Raw genomic sequence first — 16,894 nt, forward strand, 5'->3', positions numbered from 1 at the left:
CAACTGCATTCATACAAATCTGACCAGTGAAGTATGCACGTTCCTCATTCACAGCAACAAGGAATCCTTACACTGAAAAAGTTTTGTAGCGCTCTCCTAACCCTGTTCCCTTCTTCATCGTCCCTAGACTCAAAAAGCAGCACAGTCCTTTCCTGAAAGGATCCAGGATATAACTGCAGAGACAAGGGTCTGAGCTAAATCTTGTAGGCAGAAATAAATCATTGCATTCCCAGCTATGTAAACAGAAAATTATGGAAAAGTCTGACTGGAATATAAAAGGGAATGAAAAATACAGATGCATTCCAACAGCAGCTGTACTAGCCCAAATGCCAAGGTCCACCTAATCCAATATTGCCCTAGCACAGGTTAAAGAAAGGAAACAAATGTTTAGGGCAGTGGGCAACTTCCTCTCCCAGTTCCCAGCAGTCTGATACAAGGCACTTTCCCTAGAGCATTAATGGATTTTTCTTTCATCAGGCTTTCTGCGACTACTTTTTGAAGCAAGTAAAACTTCTGGTATTTGCAGCATTCAGACAGAGATGTAATCAAGGTACACAGACAAGAACTCACAAAAGCCATGCTGTATTTCCACTTTTAGATAGTATGTTTGCATCACAAACCACTTCCACATGCCTGAAGCATAAAAGATTTGCTATCTGTGTCAGCTTCTACAGATGGCTTAAGAGGCAAATTAGCATTATCCAATTGCTTTAAAGTCTTGTATAGGGACAATTCAAACAAAGACTGAGTAATGGCCCCTGTTCAAAGCTGAATTTCAGCATCAGGTCTGTACAGTTGCACCGTATGTTACCCTTTTTATGTGAGTGTCTGCGCTACTGATCTGTGAATGCCTTAAACTCATTGTCTCTGCCCCTTCCCTACATTCCTCTATCCCACAGGAAGCACCACGGGACAGCATACAGCATGCCCTGTACAGCAAGAATAGAGGTATAAAGGTTAACTGCTTGTAATTTGGGAGATATTCTTCCACTCATGTACCAGCACATCAGTTTATGGCCACTGCACCATTCTCTGATTTCTTGTCAGCTCACTGAGACTGCAGCAATTCTAATGTGTTGTTTTTTCCCCTTGAAATAAACATGCTTAAGTGGCTTTCCCTCATTTTAGGGTGGTACATGTTCAAAACATAGGTAACTAAGAATTTTATTATGTACATAGTTTGTTTATGTTTTCATGTCAGAGAGTACCACCAGACGTTCATATGTAGATCCACTCTGCCAGATTACCACAAAACAGAAGATAAGTACCTGAGTAAGATAAAATGCAACTACATAAGGATTGCATAGTTTAACTCCTACCGTGCACATGCTGATTCTGCTTGAGGCAAAGGCTGTGATTTTTATGAAAGAGCCACATTATAACTAATTTCTTTTGGAAGTCAGCATCCAAGCCAAGGCCAATGTCTTGAATTTTAATCTGTTGAATAATGACAGAATTCAGGACTTCTCATGATGGAAAGACTTACTCATAAACCACCTCCTGCACTGAATTTTGCTAGTGTTGCTTGTCCCAGGCAATGCCTTACTAAAGGGTTCAGAAAGGCTACATTTGAAATAACTTGTGACACATGACCTTGGCTCTGCAGAAGCACCTCTGGAGGTGCAACAGAAACGTATCCACATCACCCTCACTCACATAACTAGTCATGCAAAAACTAACACCACAGCATCCAACTTGCACTTTGTTTACCTCTCTTCAGGAAAGCTTTTCCTCTCTGATGACTGACCACAATTACCTTTTCTAGTCATTAACAAGGCCAAAAAGAAAAGTGTCTAAGCTACTCATTCCCTTTCAGGCAACCAGACAGGAGGCATGCTTACCAGAGAGCATGGAAAAAAACCCCAAGCCTGCTCAAAAGCATCTACCACAAATAAGTATGATTAAGCAATAATACAGCAGCAACTACTGTAAAACAAAGTTGTTGTTTATGGAAGGTGGCTTAAAAAAAAAAAATCACAACAATATAAAGAATGACTTTACATTAGCTTATCTAACATTCTATATTAAAATACATACCTATTATTTTCCACTAAGTCTTTCAGTATTAAGTTTTTTGTCATTTTCTAGCTTCCTAAAAAGATTTTGCCTTTTGCTTCTCCAGCTGCTGCTTTACATGTATGCCTTTCTCCTGTCAAAACAAACAGAAGGAGAACAGAAAAATTTAAGTGTTGAAAACAGGAAATACAAAGGCGACTACGAGCATTGGAAGGGTAAAGGCTGCAAAGCACACCAGAAACAGGACAACTGATCAAAGGACATTAATATCTCTGGGATTCCCTCTGCAAAGAGAATCCTCATGTGAAAGGTGTTATCATGAATGAAAGTCCATGCTATTCTTTACGTCACAGAATTCAGACATGTCATTTATTAAGCACAGAAAAGTCTACTATCCATCTCCAAACCTGCTACAGGAGAAGTTTAAAGGTCTCTCATAATGCTAACTGAGCTGCTGGTTTTAGCAGACTCATTAGTATTGATGACCCATGGTGTTGAGGACTGCTCAGGAGCTAGTCTTCAGGGCACTTAGCAAATTACAAAATGTGGTTTACACATGCCTACAGAACTATGAGATGGTTGCAGAGAAGGGAGAGAAATGGGAATGTAACTGTTGGTGCAGAATTCAATTTCCTCTGTCCTCAAGTCAGCACAGAAACCATTGCAAGTGGCACAGTTATTAAATGTTTTTATTCAGTAGAACAATCAGAAATTTAAGGCATGGAGTTTAATGAACAAAGACCATAAGTAAACTTATTAAACAGTAAGAGGCAAAAATTCCATACAGCACATGCACATGAGCTAACTCCAAAACTGTCTAACAAAATAAAACAAGGCCTGCTGATAGAAGTGCAGAGGCCATAGGGTAATAACACCTGCAGGAATACCAGAAAGACCTTTTCCTGGATCAAAGATTCTCAGGTATAAACAAGAAGCCAAACATCTATTATGCCCCATGTTCAACTACAGAGGCACTGCAGGAGTTTGTCCTACAGAAGTCACATCATCATTCTGTAAAAATCTGTGAAAAACATTTTAAAGACAAATCTGTCCTTTTGTATCCATTCATTACAACACTTAGGGCTTTTTGCATATCAGTCAGTACGTACATCAACACATCAGAATCCAAAAAATGAGGAAAAAAAAAAAAAGAAAAAATATTACTTTCTCCTCATGCAACCAGGACAATTTAAACTTGAGATAACTCAGGTTGCAAGGCCAGCTTATCCACAGAAATAATTAGTCACGGTCTTCAAGTCCAGAACAACAGAAGTACAGCAAATACTTGGAAGCAGTCTTTGAGCACGTACAGTTCAGCACAAGCCACAGCCACCAGAACACAAACATCCTGCAGCCTCTGTTAAGCAGACCCCAATTCATCAAAATCACAAACCCACGCTCTGCTCCCCTCCTTCCTTTTGACGACTTCTACTTCCCCTTATATCCTTTTCACTTTCTCTTGCCTGTATAACACGTCCAGTCAATTTTGGAGGACCTCTTCATCATTTTTTCCCACTGGAAATCTTTCCTAGGTTATAACCCTGCCCTTTTTTCCTCACATCATCTGTATTTTTACAGGAGTACAATAGTTCTTATGATAAAAATACCCAGTAGGAGATCTTATTGTCCCTAAGAACAAGGGCAGATGGGGGGGGGCTTTCACCAGAGGTCAAAAGAAACCTCAAAGAGAAAAGTCAACTACAGACATGCATCACATCATGCACTGAAATCAAGCATTCTTCTTTCTTAAAATATCAGTAACTATTCCAGTTCGAAGTGTATAGATAGAAGACACATTTTGTTAATCCTACTGTTAGCACCTCTCAGTGCTGGGAGTTTCAAGAGTCCCACATCGGTATTTCTTTCTCCAACAAAGAAATTATTGCAGTGTAGAGCAAAACTGATCAAAAGCATGACTCTTATTGTTTATGCTGTAATGAACAGCATCACTTGTAAATGCTCTCAAAAGTCTTTAGACAGCAGCTTTCGCCATGAATCCTTTTCTGACGACTGCAGTTCATTTACCACCACAAATCTATGTCTAGATACAAAATACTGACAAATCTGTGATAGTCCACCTGCATTTTCTCAAGATGCCAAATAAACTATCACAAACAAAGATGGATTTATTTCAACACAAATATGCCTATTTCAAGAAAACTGGCATTCACACGACCAATTGCTTGTAACAGTGAAAGGTTTGGGGTTTTCTTTCTTTCCGGTAATACTGAAGGACGGGGATTCCCTGTGACTGCAAACTACTCGGTCACCACACGCGTGGGCAAGGCCTGGCCTCACCTCACCGCCCGGAACCGTTTACGAGAGAAAACCATGAGGAAAACCATTTGGCACCGGCGGGGAGAGACACTGGGAGAAACACGAGGATACACAGGGGGAGCCACGGCCACCGCCTCCCGGCCCGGGACAGCGAGCGCTCCCTGGTGCCGGTGGGGAACGGCTCCGGGCCCGGGCAAGGCGGAGGGACATTACCCGCAGAGATGGGCACTGAGGTGCCCGGACAGCGGCGGGGACAGGACCGCGATAGGCCGGGGGGGAACAGAACGAGTGGCTGCCGCCTCAGGAAACGGGAATGCGGGGACAGAAGCAGCTGGGGGCGGCAGGTAGGGATTATCCCCTGAGGGATTAGCGCACCGGCCAGGCAAAGCCAAACAGGGCGAGGGCAGGACGCCGAGCGCTGGAGAACCGCCTTAGCATCCCCTGGGCGGGCGCTGCCTCCCCGCCGCTGTGAGCCGCCGAGCGCGAGCGGTTCATCACCCCCGCCCGGCGAACGCCGCTCTCACTGAGCCCGGAGGCGGCGGGTCCCGCAGGCCGGGGCGGCGGGGGCTGCCAAGGCGGAGGCGGCGCAGCCCAGGGGGCGCCCCGAAGGCCGAACAGCGGCAGCACCGCCGGCGCCCGGGCCCCCGCCGGGAAGCGCCGCGGCCCCCGCACCCGAAGGAACCGGAAACCGCCACAGCGCCCTCACGGCCGCCCCCGCCGTTTAAGGCCGCCCGTGACGGGGGCGCCGCGCGAGGCGGGGCGGGACCGCGGGCGGCCCCGCCCCTCTCCATAAGAGCGGCGGCCGGCGCGCGCCGCGCCAGTAACCGGCGCTGGGGCGGCGCATGCGTGTGGCGCCGGCGGCCGCGCGGAGCTGCGCGACACTGTCGGGGTGAGTGACGGCCCCGGCGGCGCCTCCCGCGCCCCTCGCGGCCATGGCGGCCCCCGCGCCCGCCCGGAGCATCGGGGCTGCCCGCCTGCGGCTCGGGGCCGTCCGATCCCTGCCGCGCCGCTTCGGGAGAGAAGCGGGGGCCGGCGGATCGGGCGGCACGCGCGAGTCGGTCGGGCCGCGGCGCCGGGCTCGGCCGAGCCCCGTGGCTCGGAGCCGCGGCGCGGCCCACGCCGGCGGGCGCGAGGGATGGCGGCGAGCGCCGGGGGGAGCCGGGAGCGCGTTTTGTGTCGTTGTGCTGAGGGGGGTGGGGGGGGCGGCAGGGCCGGAGCCGCCGCCGCTGCGCTCGCCCCGGGGCTGGCGGGGGATCTCGATGCGACACCCGCCCCGCTCGCCGCGGCGGGAGCCCCTCCGAGTGGGACGGGATCCGCCCGGGGTCAGCGGAGCCCGTAGCCACATTCTTGGAAATCAACGTGGCGTGCCACGCGTTTTCTTCCTGACCCGAAACAGTATCACTGTTCTCTCACTCGCTTCCGAGCTGCTCCTCTCGCTCCTGTGAGTAAACAAGAGACCGCACTGTGGGTTCAGGCTCTGCGCTTCGCACTCTAATTTAGGCTGGCTTAATTTAGAATAAACATTTCTTTGTGACTTAATACCTCATTACGCACTTATCCTCGATTTTCTAAAATAGCCAGTCTGTGGTGGTTAAATCTGGAGACATCGCTGTATCCTTTAGTACTGACAGCGCAGCCCGTGACAGCAGAGCGAGCAGGCCGGGCACTCGGAGACTTCCATAGTCTCCTGTCACCGGAGCTCTGGCCAAGGGCCCCGTGCAGTGTTCTGAATTAATAAGCAAAATATTTATTGTGCTTGATGCAAAGATAGCAGTACCTCATATTAACTGGACGGGAAAGGCTCTGGGGACATGGTCTCTTTGGTCATTTTAGGAATAGCTGAATCTTTGTTGTACTGGAAAGGCAGATGAATGATGCCTCTGCATCACAAATGGATTTGTGAATTGCACTTATAATCCAGTTAAACTGCTCAATTCGCCTGTATTATTTACTCAATTTACTTTATGCACAAACCTAGCTTTCTTTCCTTACCAATTTACCTATATGGGATACTTTTCTGATTTTTTTTTAATAGAAACCTACCCATTGGGTTGGGGGGTATATGTTCTTGGCGAAGCCCTACGTCTGCCATGCTCTGCAGTATAGGACTTATTTCAGAGAAAAACAGTTCCAGTTCTTTGTAGTAGAAAAGAGAATTAAAACTTATCACAGTGTGTCTAACACTATGCTTATGAGTCTGAGTCAGCTAGAAAGGAATTTTTATTTCCTGAATGTAAGCTCTCTATATTCACATTAAAATTTTCAGGAGGGTGAAGTACCATACCTTAAGCATGCATCTGAAATCTGACAAGCAGAGGCAAGGCAATTGTCTTGCTATTTAATTATTAGTTTTCTACTGGCAATTTACAGGTTACTCCCATTTGCTGTGTAGGACTGTGAAATGGTAGCCCAAATTTTAACTGAACTTAAACTCCTTGATGAACTGTGGTTCTTTGAATATATTTCAAATAGCTGACTGTTACAATCCAAATACAGAGTTTGTCTGCTGTTCGGTTGATCTGTCTATTGTATACCCATAGGATTAGTTTTATTTGCAAGCACCCATGATTTGACTGTTGATCTAGTCTTAAACAATTTGACAAGTGATCATAGTCCCATTTCTTCTTTTAGCACAGAATGGTACATTTCTGGTTGGCAGAATGTGAAGAAAAATATCTTAAAGTTAAGAATGTAATTCATTTATACAGTAACTGTAAAGAATGATTCCTATAAATGGAAATACCTTCTGGGGCCTGTATCTGAGTGTGCTTTAGCTTGTGACTCAGGAATACTGAACTGCACTGTGGAGGTTTGGTGCATAGTAAAGAAGATTTGATTATTTATTAAGTGAATAGATTTAAACTAACCTTCTCATCAGGCTGTTTCTGCTAAGTGTTGGTTACTCAGCTTTCATCTAGCTGCAAAGACAGGAGAGGGATAAGAACTAGAAAAACAGATTTTTTTAACATTTTTTAAAAGTATTTGGAGTTCCAGAAAGTATATTAACAGCACTTAAGTTTTTAAAGTCCAATACTTGAAAATCTGAAATACTTAAATATGAAAAGGGGTGGCTCTCTCTCAGGTACTTATGTTAAATAGAAAGTCCGAGGAGAAAAAGGAAATTACATCACATTGTCAAATAAGGAACAGCTAGCTGGAGTGGATGACTTGTAGTGCAAAAATGTGCCCCTCCTCCTGTGAATTGCTTTTGAGATTTGTTAAAGATAATGTGGTGGCAAGGTGAGCAAAAATAGGTTGTGGATTTAAGGTAGACACATTTCTTCCCCTCCCAAAAGGGGTAAGTAGGTCTTTTTTTTTTTTTTTTTTAACCTTCTTTCCCATTTCTTACAAGAAGCTCTTTGTCAAGTGCTGCCTTTATAAAACCTGTCGAAAGTTTGTACGGGCATTCAGAAATCTGTACAGCAAGTTGTTGTACTCCATACCCATTAAGTGAAACATTCTAGAGCATGCTTTGGTCTGCTGTGCATACCAGAAAGGTTTTCTTTGTTATGAACTTAACTTGCCTCAAATACTTGGTTGCATTTGGGGCTGGGAGAAGAGGGAACAGAGTAATAAGATTCTGTGTGTGATTAGTGATAGGTAATAGGTTGAGCTAAAATATATGCAAATGCTTCTTAGTTTCTAAACAGAGGATTACTGTTGTTATAACACAAGTATTTATTAATCTGTGTCTGTATGAAAACTGTATGTTTGGGATATTTGCTGTAATTCAACTTACCACAAAGATCTTTCCACAGTTCTCAGTATGTAGATACGCTACTGCTTATGGATACATTTGACTATTTTCAGCTTAAAAATTGCCATCCTGTTGAAGTCTGAAGGCATATTTGGCTTTGTGAAAAAAAATTTTTAAAAATCAATCTCCTCTCCAATACTTGCTATTATTGATATTTGTTAATACAAGCAGACCTGGATGATTACAAGTACCTCCTCTGCACCTTACCTTGCCTTACAGGGAAGGGTGTCAGTAGCTTCCTAAGGCACCAGCAAATCTCCCAGTTGTCTTGGCTTGTAAATGCCCTGTAGAAATGACCAGCCATACTTTTAGTTTGTACTCTGTTTCTTTCGAATAACACAAACTGTAACATCTTCAAAAGTGCTTCGATCTTCCTAAATGCCATAAACTGTGCATAAGTAGGTCAGACAAGCAGAGTAACTGAATGAAAGCCCATTCCGTGCAAACGAGAAGCACACAAATGTGATTCATTACTGCGTAGTGTCCATTTTCTTTAGCAAATATAGCTTGATGTTATTTATGCCTAAGTTTAGATCCTTAAACTTTTAAAGAGGCAGAATTGGGACAGCACTTAACAATGAAAACTGTTGATGTTTATATCTTCATAGCTCACTTTTGTAGATTTTATTTTTTTAAAAAACCAATTACTAGAATATAATATGTACTACTCAGCTTTAGTAAGAGCATTCTGTCTAAAATACAAACTTTGTATTCAGTTACTGTTCTCATGTCTCCCTCTTAAGATACAGACTTCGAACAAGCTTATGCATGTTTTAAAATACAAGCACCATTTCTCTAGACTCCACTGAAAAAGTAACTAGATGATTTAGTGGAAGCACTGCCTCTCTTGATATCCTAGTTTAAGGCACAGAGGACAGTTTCATAACTCTCGGAAACATCAAGACAGATCACCTGTGAATTTGCAAAGAGGTCATTGATGAATGAAGTTTTATGGCTATATAAAATGTGCTTTATTTAAAAAAAATAAAGACTGATTGAAACAAGTGAAAATTACCTTTTCCTAGAGTATGTAAATATTTAAGTCTGTTTCAGATGTTGAGCTTAGCATTCCAGAGAGATTTCAGAGGTGTGATTGTGCAACTATCAGTCTTGAGAGCTGAGATTTAGACAGCATTCAGAAAGCTGACACAGTAATTACTAGTAGTGGTTTATGCGTGGGATTTGGTGGAGGTTGGGCTTCTTAACAAGCCCTGCAAGGGTTGTATGTTATCACAGCTAGCATGTTACATGTGCTTTCAAACGACAGCAGTTGTTCCCCCTCCTCTCCTTTTTTGTATCATAATCAATGTCTCATGGTCCTGTCAGATCTTGTACACACACACTGAGGTGGAGCACAATCATTTGCTAACTAATCAGTGTTCTGTGCCAGCACTCTTTTAACTGGTGACTTGCATTTGACTTCAGAAATATTGAAATGGATAGCAGGCATTAGCCTTAAGCTCTCTTAATTAATTTTCTTTCTTTTGTAGACCTGTTGCTAACAGGATAGTATTCATGAGGTGCAAAAAAATCACTGTTCAATACAGTGTGAGCCGATAAGATGGATGTTTTATTTGGAAATTATGTTGATATCAAGCAATTTTAGAATTGATGCTATATGTGTACTGTGCTGCTTAAGTCATTTTGACAAATGGCTATCTCTGGTTTTTTGCTCCCCTGCAAACAGTGGTGCTGCTTGCACTCACAGGATTGTGTTATTTCTTCCCGAGGCTCTGTGTTTTTATTTAATTTTGCTAGGAAATATCTGGAGCTCCTGTTACTGGGAACTGGGGTCCAACTGAACTCTGTTTTATGCAAAAAAAAAAAATAAAAAAATCCAGGGTTAATACAGCTTTTTAAGGAGGTTGTCTGAAGAGGAAGAACATGGTCTTAACTAAAATCTGGAGGGCTGAATGAAGTAGGACTGTGCTGCAAAACATAGAACACTGGTTTGGCACTTGTTCGCTTCTATTAAAGTCTCCTGTCTAGAGTTATTTTGAAATGCCTGCCTAAAATATATTGGGTATCTGGCAGAGTAAAACAATCCCACTTCTGTTGACACAGACAGAGTCATGATTGAGAAAACCATCACACTCCTAAAGAGAATGGGATGAGGTCTCACATAAACATACATACAGTCAGAAGCTACTGTTTTCTTAAGATGATCAACACTGGACACAATTTAAAATTGAAAGGGCGCAGCAGAGTTGTTCTTTCTCAATTATTTATAAATTGCAAATAGTGGTGCTGGATTGCAAACTAATCCTCAGGCACCTGGTTTACAGTGCTGCTTAGGAGTCTGCCTATCCCTCATGCTGCAGACAAGTATAATGGATCTTTCCTCCTAAAGGAAAAAGAACATTACACATCTGCATAGAATGCCTGGTTTGGGGCAGATTTACCATAAGCATAAGCTGCTTCCTGTGTTTGTACTGCATTTTCTTGCAGTACCACACTGCGAAGGGGTTTTCTTGCCATGTTTGCTGACCCTGATATAACCAGCCCTCCGTTGATGGTTGACTTTTCTTTAGATGGAATTCTTTTGGTGGAGGGATATGGACAAATTCACATTAATATTGTATGCTCATAGCATTGGTTCTCAGGAGAGATACAAATTAAACTGTTTTGCATGGGGTTTGGTTTGGTGGGGTTTTTTGTATGTTTTTTTTAAACAGACCATATTGCACTTGCTGAATGTAGGATATTTGTGTAGATGAAGCAGAGACCCAGAGAACACCTTTTTTTAATAGTCTTGGATTTAATTTCTCCTGCGTTCAGAATGCTGACTAATTTCACATTGCCCCTTCCCCTCCCTGATGAATTTCCTAAACAAAGTCCTGTGAATCAATTTGTTCCCTAGACTGTGATTAATTATTCTATATAAAGCAATTTCCAACATATTTTTTTCTGCCATAAATGGGCTAGATAAAGCATTCTTCACACATTCAAAATAGATTTGAATGCAATAGGGCAGTTTCAGCTCAGATTATTTCAAATCACTAGATTTCCAATTTGTCTGAAACAGCTAAAAGACTTCAGGCTGTTTTAAACTATCTTAATGTTTAGGTTAGTTAAAAATAGTTACTCTTTTATGTAAAAGAAGTTTTAGAATTCTAATTCAAGTAGTCAATAATTCTGTCTATTAGTGCAAAGGCTATGGAAGATAATACTTAACAGCAGACTAGGCTGTTACATGTTGGCTACACTGGAAAATCTTTAGCAGAAAAAAACCCTAAAATCTTTAGCAGAAAGATACAACCCAAGACAGCTACTGGAAGGTTAGCTTTTTCTAGAAAACTTTTTGAAATAACATTTTTTTTCATGAATATCTAGTAGTTTATGTTCAAGAACTGAAGTGGGATACACAACTGCCATATATCAAAACCTTAACATTTTTTCCTTTTTTTCTATGCAGTGTAGTTCTTCAAGAGAACTTACCTGCTTTGTACTTTATTTTTTTCAATCAGACTCAAACCAAGAAATTTGGTCAAGTTTTCCAGTTGGCAAGTATTAGGACAGAAGGCCTTTATACAGAGCCATTTAATTCCCTGAATACTGAAATTTCAGATGAGACATGGAACATCGGGTTTGCATTTCTCATATTTATGTCCTCTCTCCTGAAGGGAATGAAAACTGCAGGAAACCTGCCAAGTCCTGAATATCGAGGGTTGTGAGACATCCTCAGAGAACACTGCACCATGTCAACTGCAGGAGTTGCTGCTCAGGAGATGAGAGTCCCCTTAAAAACTGGATTTCTTCACACCAGTCAAGGCATGGGCAGTCTGAAAACCTGCTGGAGTACCCACAGTGGATTTGAAAAGTGAGTGAGGCTACAAAAATTTATCTATTGCATCTTCAAGTCTATGAAATGAATGTTACAAATACTTGTGCCACTACAGACCTATGGTTCATTTACAGCGAAGACTTTTTTGTTCTTTTTTCTTTTTAGTACTTTCTTTAATGTGGACCCTATAGCAGTGACATATAATTTAAACCCATCAACCGAGCAGCATTTGCCATCCATTGGTAAGTACAAAGTCCGACACAGACGTGTTCGGAAGTGCCGGGGATTTGTCTCGGGAAAAGCCCCGCGGGCTTCGCTGACACCACCGCGCTCCCGGCTGGGCCGCGCTGCCGCCTGCTGGCAGCTCGGGACACCGCTGCTGTCCCGCTCCAGCCGACAGAAACACCGCGAAATAACGATCGAGTTACACAAAAACACACACAACACTCCCCTCCCATTCGCCTGGTACATAGGAGGCCTCCGAGCCGCCATTACACTCTGCACAGCAAAAATATTTGGTAAAAAATGCACGTGTTCTGTTGTAGTTCTCTTGCTTATGCTTGCAGTCTCTTGAACTACCTCATTTAACTGGAGCACTGGTCTAAAACAACACGATAATCTGCTACTATTATAACTAAATGCATAAATCCACGACCAGATGAGATCTGTAATACCTGCATTTCACTACCCGAAGACATTAAACAGACATTACTTACTGTAGCATTACAACAAATTAAATAGCAGTGGCAGAGTCGTGTGCTGGAGTGTTACTTAGAAAAGTGTCTCTAAGAATTTCTCACCTTTTTAGGGCACTCTTCTGACCAGGCTTCCATGAACGACCACATTGCTGGAAGTTGCATCCAAGTCCCATCTCAGAAATCCAGTCCACCTCCTTTAAGTCCCAAAAATGAACAGCCAATTTCAAGGTACGACGACCATCTCATTCCTGGCTTTAGTAAACTGTCATTAACCATGGGCTGTGTTTCTGAAGAAACACCTCCTCACATGCCAATAAAAAATGGACCAATTCAATTTCTGTCTGCATCTTCTCATGATCGCAGCTGCAGGCCACTGCCCCCTCTGCCTATATCTGAAGACTTCACTCCAGATGAGGTTGACAAAGAGGTAGAATTCCTGACTAGCTCAGATACTGACTTTTTGTTAGAAGATTACGAACTTCCTCCTTTTAAATCCAGCGCTCCGAGCCGTCGGAGCTTTAGGGGCTGTGGACAGATCAACTACGCGTATTTCGATACCCCAACAGGACCAAAACCAGAAGATGCCAACCCTACACAAAGCCTAAATGTGTACATATCCAGTATTTATCCTCCCCCACAGCAGCTGCACCGACGCCTGCGGAGGTCCCATTCCGGACCGGCCGGATCTCTCAATAAACCAATAGTAAGATTAACTGGACACTTAAACAGGTCATCTCCAACTTCTGATGAAGATAAACCAGAGATCCCACCGAGGGTTCCCATACCCCCAAGGGCTCTCAAACCAGACTACAGAAGGTGGTCGGCAGAAGTCGCTTCCAGCGCGTACAGTGATGAAGACAGGCCACCCAAAGTGCCCCCCCGAGAGCCTTTGTCACGCAGCAATTCCCGCACCCCCAGCCCCAAAAGCCTTCCATCGTACCTCAACGGGGTTATGCCCCCCACCCAGAGCTTTGCACCTGATCCTAAGTATGTCAGCAGCAAAGCTCTACAGAGACAAAATAGTGAAGGATCTTCCAACAGGGTCCCTTGCATTCTTCCAATTATTGAAAATGGTAAGAAGGCCAGTTCAACACACTACTATCTGCTACCAGAGAGACCTCCATATTTGGACAAATATGAGAAATTCTTCAGAGAAGCAGAGGAGAGGAGCTCTAACACTGAGGTTCAGTCCTGGTCTGGTGACTGCACAGCCACCTCAGCCCCAATAAAACTGGACTCAAAACCCAGAATGGACATAGGTGGTTCCCTGAAACGAAAGCACCTGTCCTACGTGGTTTCCCCGTAGTGTCTGGGAGCACAGTCTCAGCTCAGTTGTTTGGGATGGAGCTGAACTTTATCATGTTACAAAGTTCTTACGGTTCACAGATAATGAAGTAGGAGCAGTTTGTCCTCTTGAGAACTGAAAAGTGGGTGGGAAAGTCCTCTTATGCTGCATATATTGGATGTGTTTCTTAAGACTTTTTTTTGTCTTGGTATGTAAGCTGAAAACCTACAAAGATTCCGCAGAAACGTGGAGGGATAGTAGTCACAGTTGGCCAGTTGTATGCTACCTAGACGAACATGTTTGGTAGTCAACATTATTAAAAAAAGAAATTTAAAAAAAATGATATTTGCTTAACAGTCACTTATAAAGCAGACAACAGACCAAGTAATGCAGTACAGTTTTTGTATTAGCTGTTTTCCAAAATTTCTTTTACACAATAATTCTGCTGAGAACAGACTGTCCTCTTGTACTAGGATACGTCTGATAAGAAGGTAAATACGAGATCTGATACCCACTTCAAGACTTGGCAGGCATATTGGAAGTGCATTTTGAAAGATTAATCTATCTTACAAATTAATTTGATGCTAATAGACTTTTAAAGTGAGTTAGGTTATGTGAATTCAGTTGCTAGACACACTTGGCTCAGTTTTGCAGTTTTTCCTAGAAGAGACTTGGACCAGCTATTGCTAAGCCTCTGCTGCTGCTCTTTTCCTGCTGGATCCTAGAAACGTGTGAATGTGTCCTGAGCAGCCACAGGGTTGCTGTTAGGTAGGCAGTAACAACTATGTGCTCACCTAGAGTTTGAAATTATGGCTGTATTAAATACGGAAACCCAGCACAAGCTGGTCTTGTGTTCTGGTTTCTGTTCAGTATTTTAGGGGAGGAGGATATGAGGAAAAAAACCATTTATGATTCCATTTATGAACAGTGTCAGTCCCATCTCTTGCTGCTTCAGATGCTGCTTCTTGCTGTTTAATTTTTCCTCACTGTGCCTCAGCCTTTCACTGAAGTTCACTGAGGTGCCACCTTGGCAGTTTCTTGTGCTCAGTTTGGTTACATTTGTCCTCTTACAGAAAAGCACAAGAGAAAGGGTGCTCATTAACAGGGGTTCAGAAGATGAATGTGTTCCTCCTAACAGAAGTAAACAAGGTGTTTACAGTTTAAACTGCTGAATGAGATGTTTGAGCTATTTTAAAGCTTACTTTTTATTTGTTTTAGTACAAACTAAATGAAGGTGAAATACATGCTACAGAAATGCACTGATATTTCTGCATCGTGTACAGTATTGAGTAAAAAATAATTCACTTTGTATTTTGAATATTGTCATGTCCTGAGTTTAATAAAGTTATAAAATACTTATTTATGATACATTTTGGTTTTTGCTTTATTGAACAGTGCATGTAATTGCATTTTAGTTCTGCATTTACTGGAAAGTTGAAAGTTAGTAATGTTAAATGTGCAACAGATTTTTGAATTCAGCTTGCATTTAATTAGAGTTAAGATTTCTGCAGCAGTGTTCAATAACTCACATTGCACACCATTAATTTTAATTCCACCCTACTACCTGGTAGCATGGTATCTGTAGTTTTATGCTGACAATAAAACACCCTGTAAGATCAAGTTATTTGGCCTAACATTATTAATGATTTTGGTTTTTTCTAGTCACCATCGTACAGAAAGGAGAGGGCGGTAGTGTTCCTGTCTTCAATTTCTCACCTGGTTAGAAAAAGCATGGTTAAGATGGGAAAGAAATTGTGAATACTTATCACAAAATAAGCGTATTTCACCATAGTATGCGAGCCATGGATAAGGTTATTGAGGATAGAAAGCATCACACAGCTTTGATCCTCTGGCTGCGTTTGCAGGCAAATACTTGCCTTGATGTGGCAGTTTGGATGTTTCTGTCACCTGGCTTATTTCAGAATAAAACAGGGTACATCCTTAGAATTGTACTGGGTGTGAAAAATGTCAGATGCAGTTTTTCAGCAGTGCCCAATCCCTTGGCCCTTATACCTTGGAGGATTGCTGAGATTCATTTAGGAAAGTGTTTAAACACCTACTGCTGTGCCATAGCACCGAGAGCCCATGCAGATCAGCTTCAAAACATAAACAAGTTACCTAATCCTGTGCAAGGCTGTCACCTCATATTCAGCCAACTGAAAGCTCTGCTTTCCCTCCACCCCCTGGATTTTTCTAAGATGAAAAAGAAAAATCTATACTTAAAAACTGCTCATATTTAAGGGGAAGGCTGCAAGTCTAGGACCCCAAGATAAGGTAAACTCTCAGTCACACCATCACTGCTGCAGCAGATTGACACTGCCAAGCTGCAGCTCTTCCCTCGTAGACTGTTGGAGCTGGCACAGACTCAGTAGCTGTCATTCCAGTAGAACTCCATCTAAACCCAAGCAGCTGCCCTACAAATCTCTCCTGGCTTTGGCCTCTGGGTCCCACTCCATTCCTGAAACTCCACATTTTTAGCTTAAACATATCTGGTACAAAATAGGGTATTTGTTACAGTACCTCCAGCCCTGTGTTCCAGCACTTATTTTCACTTCTGTCAGCAGTAGAGGTGCCCTAAAGAACAACTAATGTAGCAGCAGAAGGTTTTTTACTTGAGCTGCTTCTGCCTACAAGTTATATTTATAGTGCTGAAAAACTTAAAACCATTATAAAACTTGTGCTTTTGGATGGTCTTACATAACCTTTTCTGACTTAACCTAACCTCCATATGTTTTTCTCCTAGGAAAAAAAATGCATTCTCCTTTGCTGATGGTATTAGTATTGGCTACTTAATCTTAAATATTAAAAAAAAGTCACTGTAGTGATGTTAGCTTTCCTGTTGTGAGCTATGTGTCAAGCACAGTGTTAACTTTTTAACATTTCCGAAGTTAAGCAAGGAGCTGTGGGCTGTGAGCAAGACATTCAAACAGGTTACAGAGCTCAGATGCCTCTTGAGTACATGGAAAGTAACTTACAGACAAGTCTTACAGTGTTTAAGTAACTTGGCTGTTTTATCTTTACCATTCTGTAGTAATGAGGTCTCACTGAGGACTCAGTCCAGAATCTAGTGGTTCTTT

At 42.6% G+C, this 16,894-nt stretch overlaps 2 protein-coding genes across 6 annotated transcripts in view; one reads left to right on the plus strand and one right to left on the minus strand.

Moving 5' to 3' along the window:
* Positions 1-16,894, minus strand: part of SLC45A1 (solute carrier family 45 member 1) — an 81,328-nt gene that overhangs the window by 56,811 nt on the left and 7,623 nt on the right. For 2 of the 3 annotated variants that reach the window (XM_058423312.1, XM_058423313.1), the window contains exons 1-2: positions 4,669-4,789; positions 2,038-2,149 (exon numbers count right to left, since the gene is read on the minus strand). The gene's annotated coding sequence lies outside the window, so the exon portion shown is untranslated. Of the gene's footprint in view, positions 1-2,037; positions 2,150-4,668; positions 4,790-8,257; positions 8,335-16,894 lie in introns of those variants that run through there. The other variant, XM_058423316.1, reaches the window with a different exon arrangement.
* Positions 5,124-15,187, plus strand: ERRFI1 (ERBB receptor feedback inhibitor 1). 3 transcript variants are annotated; one of them, XM_040084425.2, is made up of 4 exons: positions 5,124-5,182; positions 11,674-11,870; positions 12,000-12,076; positions 12,643-15,187. In XM_040084425.2, exons 2-4 carry the CDS (start codon positions 11,749-11,751, stop codon positions 13,836-13,838), a joined length of 1,395 nt encoding a protein of 464 aa, XP_039940359.1. In that variant the 5' UTR covers positions 5,124-5,182; positions 11,674-11,748; the 3' UTR covers positions 13,839-15,187. The 3 variants fall into 3 exon arrangements, with proteins under 3 accessions (XP_039940359.1, XP_039940358.1, XP_039940357.1); XM_040084424.2 differs by lacking the exon at positions 5,124-5,182 and adding an exon at positions 5,564-5,734; XM_040084423.1 differs by lacking the exon at positions 5,124-5,182 and having other exon boundaries at positions 11,459-11,870.

Source organism: Hirundo rustica, chromosome 22 (genome assembly GCF_015227805.2).
Source record: "Hirundo rustica isolate bHirRus1 chromosome 22, bHirRus1.pri.v3, whole genome shotgun sequence".
NCBI classification, from domain to species: Eukaryota; Metazoa; Chordata; class Aves; order Passeriformes; family Hirundinidae; genus Hirundo; species Hirundo rustica.